The sequence below is a fragment of the Anneissia japonica genome, unplaced genomic scaffold (genome assembly GCF_011630105.1).
Source record: "Anneissia japonica isolate Jap-2015-1 unplaced genomic scaffold, ASM1163010v1 scaffold12709_len137458_cov225, whole genome shotgun sequence".
NCBI classification, from domain to species: Eukaryota; Metazoa; Echinodermata; class Crinoidea; order Comatulida; family Comatulidae; genus Anneissia; species Anneissia japonica.
In genome coordinates this window covers 61,855-68,465 of record NW_022710664.1, presented here as the reverse complement: position 1 = coordinate 68,465, position 6,611 = coordinate 61,855, and the positions used below count along the sequence as shown (strand labels likewise).

The window sequence follows — 6,611 nt, the reverse complement described above, 5'->3', positions numbered from 1 at the left end:
TTCTTTCCTTTTCTTTGTCTTTCTTATGTTTCCTTATCTTTTCTTTCTCATGTTACCTTCATTTTCTTTCCTTGTTCTTTCTTATGTGACATTTTCTTTTCTTTCATTTTTCTTTCTTTTGCTTCCTTGTCCCATTCCTTTCCATTATATTTCTTAAGTTTCATGTTCTTTCCTTTTCTTTGTCTTTCTTATGTTTCCTTATCTTATCTTTCTCTTTTCTTTCTCGTGTTACCTTATCTTTCTTACCTTGTTCTTTCTCATGTGACCATTTTTTTTCTTTCTTATGTTTCCTTAACCATTACTTATCATTATATTTCTTAAGATTCCTGTTCTTTTACTTTTCTTTCTTAGAGAAAAAAAAAAAAAAAAAAAAAAAATTATCACACCCCTCACCTCAAGTTTCCAATCCTTACAATCATATCCTTTCAGTTTCCTTACCTATTCATTCAAGTTACATGCAAGTATCGTCGTGACTTTTCTTTTTCCTTATTTCCTAACTACTTACCGTCTAATGTTGGAAAGGCATCTCTTAGCAGATGTGATTTCAGAGACAATTTGAAAGTATTTATTGACTCACAAGATCTAATTGTCAAAGGCAGATTGTTCCACAAGCGTGGAGCAGCAACAGAAAAGGCTCTGTCTCCCCAGGAATTGTGTGATTTGGGCTGATGCAGGAGGAGTTGATTGGAAAAACGTAAGTTACGTTTAGGAGCATACCAATGGAACATATCTGCAATGTAGTCTGGAACCAAGTCAGTTTTGAATTTAAAAACGATCAGCAAAATTTTGTAAATAATCCGGTGCGTTAGAGGAAGCCAGTGTAAATCTTTCAGAATGTTGGTAATATGTGCATATTTTGGAGTTTTAGTGATTAGACGTGCAGCCGAATTTTGAATTAATTGAAGACGGTGTAAATGTTTTTGTGGAAGTCCATATAGCAGGGAGTTCCCCATATCGAGACGGGAGGTGACAAATGAGTGCACAAGTTGTTCGGCCGCTGTTTTGTCAATGTATTTTCTAATACTACGAATGTTGCGTATATGGAAAGATGAAGTGGAGGTAGTTTTAGAGATGTGATTACTCATTGTTAAAGTAGAATCCATAATAACACCAAGGTTCCTAACAAGCGGTGAGGAGTAAATTTGAGATTCTCCAATGGTGAGGTAATTTTGTGGAAGTTTTTCAAGCTGTCGACGTGAACCAATTAAAATGTATTCCGTCTTTTCATCATTTAGTTTAAGGAAGTTTTGTTTCATCCACCTACACAACTCGGAGATGCAATTTTCAAGAGATTCAAGAGAAATATGACTTTGTGAAATTGTAGGCTTAAATGAAAGGTAAATCTGTGTATCATCAGCATACACATGGTAAGATAGATTATATCTACTAATGATATCTCGGATTGGGTATATGTAAATAGTAAACCACTGGGGTCCGAGGACAGATCCCTGTGGTACAGGATGATTCAAGAAGACCGGTTCAGAAACGGCTTCTCCCACACATACATGTTGAGGTCTATGAGACAAGTACGACCGGCACCATTCCAATGCACGGCCTTTAACACCAATATACTTACTAAGTCTAGCAAGCAAAATACTATGGTCAACAGTGTCGAACGCAGCACTCATATCCAATAGCACTAGAGCGGTGAGTTTCCCCTCATCCATAGCATGCAGGATGTCATTGTGAACACAAAGTAAGGCAGTTTCCGTGCTGTGGTGTGCTCTATATGCAGACTGGAATGGGTCAAGCAGAGCGTGTGTTTGAATGTGTGCCAAAAATGTAACCAAGTTTGTGATGCATGGGATGTGGTAAAATGGAGTTAATATTTTAGTTGGAAACAAAAATCCATGCAATTTTTTGGTAGAATTTTAACCCAGGGTTTCAGATTTTTGTCGGAATGACAATCTTAACTAACAACACCTATTTCAAATTAGAATAAATCGATTAAACATCAGCATTTACCTGGACATTTTGTTTCTTAAATGAAAGTTTAACAAGATTAGATTTTATATTTTGTTTTATTATGTAGATTGGTGTGAAAATAATAGGTGCAATGATCCGTACCCATCCACTACTTTTTGGTTTCAAATCATATAGCAAATATAATGATCATGTATAGAAAAATGGAATATTTACAGGAATTGAATACATTTTTAATCCATTTATTTTTTTAAAGGAAATTCATTTGAATGACTTTTGACCGTAAGAAGGGTAGGTGCATGGATGGCAACATTCATACCAAATAATATGTTGTCTTCATCATAGGTTTCCATGGTTTCTTGATCGAGGGATGTTGCGAAAAAAAAAATGCTGATTAACACATCCACCTCTTATTATCTGATGTCAATCGATAGTGTAGAAATATGAATCATAATCTGTATACATAAATATGAGAGGAGCTGTAACCTTTATTTAGTGTCATTTTTAGGCTTAGTGGGAAGTTCAAAATTTTCTTTTTTAATCTTTCACATCCAAGAGCAAGTAAAGTCACCAGTTACTTACAGTAGAAGACAATAAGGATGATATATACAGTAAACCAAATCTTAAGTTGAGAGTGAAACTTTAGTTCAAAAATATATCCTGTTTTTGACAGACTTGAACTCAGGAGCCAGGTACTGGAAGGAAAGCTTAACCACAACATTATAGGCGTACTCAAAATTAAAGATTTTTAAAGACATCAATGCATTTACTATGAATCATAGCATAACCTACTTTCTTGGTGATATTGTTCGTTTTGAACTTATGGACCTCAATCTGTAAAAGTATCTTCTTGGCTCCTCTCAAATTCCTAAAATCATCATTGTTTTCTGTAGAAAATGTTTTTTAAATTATGCCAAAATTTAGCATTTTATGTAAACAAAAGTACAGCATATATGAAAATATGGATAATGATGATAGTATGCAATCAGAATTATGTGTAATTTTTTTAAATGTAAATAAGATATCTCACGGCCGGTATAATGTTGATTTGTGCTTTGTGAATAAAGTTCTACTACTACTATCTACTCAGTTGTTAACATTGCCCTTGGAGATAGTATTGAAGAGATTATGCAGTATTAGGCAAGAAAGACAACCTCTTAAGTGCTTTTTCCTTGTTTTGTGCAATTTCTCTATGATACATAATTATAAGTGTTAATCCTGTCCCAACTCGTTTCAGAGGTGCCTCGATAAAGCCAACCTATTGATACCAAAGCTTACCTACATCCTGTAGTTTCTTGAATACAAATTGTTAAATGTAACATTAAACTTTTTGTTACTGGTATGTGATTACACATAATTACTTACTTTTTTTTTCCAAATAAAAAAAATTACTAGTTTCTCAGTCCCTTACGCATCCATATTCTGTCTCACCAAATTTTGTATGTATTTATATTTTTTTTATTTCCTTTATTTTACAAAATGTACGAAAGTCTGGCTAAGTCACATCAGTAAAATTCCTCTATCAATCATTCGTGGTTGGGTATACGGTACATATGGTATGAATCATGTGCTTCTTTTATTTGCTTTCAATGTGTCTACTTAGTAAAAGTGAGAAAGTAGTACGGTAGCTGTTTCACATTGACCATCTTAGATTTGCTATCTCATAGTAAAAAAAAAAGAAATTTAAGTGCCCTCATTCTCTTTTTTTTTTTAAATAGGACGAGAAACTACTTTTTATTTTTAACTTTGCCTTATATCATACTCTAGCTCAATAATTAGGGCCTACTACATACCTTATAATTTAATTATAAAGAAATTTCAAAACCATGGTAGATTATATCAGGTTTACTGCACAGTATAGTGTGTACTTGATATTTCTACCATAAATGGTTAATTTTCATTACAAATCACAACCTTTAAAAAACGGTTGTAATGAGAATTGGTTTATTACCAATTTTAATTTGTGTAGATCTGCCAGCTGTATTCTAGTTGCAATAAAGAAACTGCATTGTTTAATATTCTAATTACTGTACCACTACATAATATATGGATTAAACAACTGAAGATAATTTCAAAATATAGAGTGACGTACAGGTAAACCATTTACTACCTTTAGCACACATACCTGTATTTCATACCGTATCTTTAGCTATGACGTTGGTATAAATATTGCAACTGTTGTTAGTACATTGGCATTCAAGTGTAACAAATATCCACTTTGTATAAATTTGAACGTGGAGTGTAGGTGTACAGGTACAGTATACTGTAGTACCTTGACCCAGAGTTGACGGAACTAGGGGGTGCTGTGTTATGGAAAATGGTCTGCAGTCAGTTGGTTGTTACTATGCGCCAATGATGTTGGAGTATATAGTACAGCAAGATGAAACTATTATGTAGGCCTAATGCATGAATAAATTCGGAGTTTGTTGGGTAGTGAAATGATTATTGTACATTTTAAGTGCTCCCTAAAATCTTAAGTGTAAGCTAAATTACGGTGATTAATTTTATTAGCAAAGATATAGAGACAATTATTTCGAAGTTCCCTCTTTCCAAGAAGGGATGCAAATTCTTTGTGAAAATGAGTATGCCGCAGTACTCATTTTCACAAAGAAATACACACAACTGGTTAGTTAAAATTATGCCAATGTTACATAAACACCTGGGAAGGAAGGTGCAATCATGTTGTTACCTAGCAAACGTCTGTACTGTATGTGGGGGGGGGGCTACTGATGTAGCGGGGACGATGAGGCATAATAAGCCTAGGCCCAGGCCTAACTAGACAGTGCAATAATATGTGATAGAAAGTACACTTTCAAAAGAAATAAATTAAAATAAGAAGAAAAAAAACAAATAACTAAGAATAATTCAGTTGCAGAGGTACCTTGTTTGCGTATTATACAATGCTAACAATGCGGCTCTTGTAGCCCTAACTAGGGCAAGGCATCCATGTGCAAAGCAGTGGTGTTTGTTTATCCATGAAAAAAGCACGCCGGGAAAGTTTGCCTTACCAGGAAAAGGTGACGTAATCTAGCTTATGACGTATGCATGCTAACTATATTGGAGTGTGACGTCACCAAAAAATGAATATTTTCTATTATAACCAAAATATTAATAACTACAAGGTTTCTGGGCGTAAATTACCTTAATACCAATTAAGGGTTGAATGATTTCCTTGCCATACAAATTACAGCTCCCACTGACGTATCAGTCGAGAAATACGGGTAGCTGAAGTTTTTCTCGCAAATCTGACTACGAAACCATATCGAAGTTCTACTTTTGACCCTGAGTTGTGCTTCGCAATCGCCGCTCAGGGCGGCGTTCCGGGAACCCTGCGTCAAGGAAGCTAAACAACTGGTTTAGCCAGATTTGGAACTTAATCTTTCCTTGGAATACTCAGAGTATTTCACACATACGGCGTAAGACTGGCCGGATTAAAATTCCAAAGTGTTCAAACAAACGGCGTTCACTATATTAACGCTAGAGTTAAACTACAGTAGTAGTAACTGTAATATAGGCCTATGGGGGAATAGTTTTCAGTTTTAAATAATGTACGGGTTCTTAACTGTAGTAAAATATTGACAGTGCATCATTTACACTTTTAAATCTGTGAATTGTTCGAAGTGAACTTATATGATTATTGTATTTTAAATGAAAAATTTTACTTCTGATTTTTCAGCTAGCATTGTGGAACAATTGTTGGTGTTGCATGTTTTCATAGAGAGTCTAAATAGGTTAAAATATCTTATAAAACACAATCAACAAATCATACAATAGGAAAAGAACCCCTTTACCATTTCATTGAAAGAGATCAAATAACTAATCTATTGCAATCGTGATTAGTCAATCTCTTGAAATGAGGTCAAATCATTCAAGCATCTATGGCGTTAGCTCCGTGGCGTTAACTAATCTGGGGTCTGCAGGTAGCGTTAATAACGCCACGGAGGTGGCGTTGCGAGTGGCGTAATTCACACCACTGCCTAGTTCACACACAAAAGCGTACACTACGCCAGCCTGACGCTGTGTGTGAACATACCCTCAGACTTTGATCTTTCCATGGAATACTCCAAGGGTGCGTTCAGGCGAGTTTTTATTGTGGAGTCTAACACGGGATGAATCCGGAAATGGCCAGGCCTGCTGATATCTGCTGAAAACCCAATACTACAAACTGCAGTGTTTTGGAGGAGAAAAACAGCATGCGTTAGCAGCATTTAACCCCCTTTGATCGTTTCAACACACACCAGAAGTAAAGTCCAGTGTTCTCCCCAGGATGAGGGTCATGCATCATGGTACGTTCCTCCACCAGCCCCCTCCCCACCATGGTTGGGGAAATTTTTTTAAAATAATGACCTAGATTCCCAGAAATGGCACTCTCAGAAATCAAAAATGCTTTTTAAGATTTTTGAAATGACTATAGATTTCCATTTTTTAACAATTTTTTTTTTGTGAAATTAGTGACCATATACTGTACTACTATTATAGCCTAGCCAGAATTGCAACAGGATGGCAATTTTGGGCCGACCTAGTTTAGGCCTAGGCCTAAATTTTAGCTTAAAACTGCTTGGCAAGTCAAAACTTGGGACTATAACAGGCCACTATTAGTATCATAGCAGAACGTAAATTTTACGTACAAGAGCAATTTCACAGTAAATAGACATGCTCCAAGTAATATTTTTTAGGAAGCTATAACT

General features: G+C 35.3%; 2 protein-coding genes across 2 annotated transcripts in view; one reads left to right on the top strand and one right to left on the bottom strand.

Moving 5' to 3' along the window:
• LOC117107084 (protein-methionine sulfoxide oxidase mical3b-like) overlaps positions 1-6,611 on the top strand; it is a gene marked incomplete in the record, with an annotated part of 51,245 nt that overhangs the window by 1,707 nt on the left and 42,927 nt on the right.
• Positions 341-1,695, bottom strand: LOC117107087. Its single transcript, XM_033248622.1, has 2 exons — positions 890-1,695; positions 341-855 (listed from the first exon to the last, which is right to left on the bottom strand). The coding sequence occupies exons 1-2, from the start codon at positions 1,665-1,667 to the stop codon at positions 830-832; spliced, it is 804 nt and encodes a 267-aa protein (XP_033104513.1). The 5' UTR covers positions 1,668-1,695; the 3' UTR covers positions 341-829.

What these genes read in the sequence shown, in the direction of transcription:
- LOC117107087 (XM_033248622.1), bottom strand. Translation starts at nt 1,667, where the DNA reads ATGGATGAGGGGAAACTCACCGCTCTAGTGCTATTGGATATGAGTGCT. An exon ending in CCGTCTTCAATTAATTCAAA is followed by an intron (nt 856 to 889) that starts ATTCGGCTGCAC and finishes TAAAACTCCAAA; the next exon opens with ATATGCACATATTACCAACA.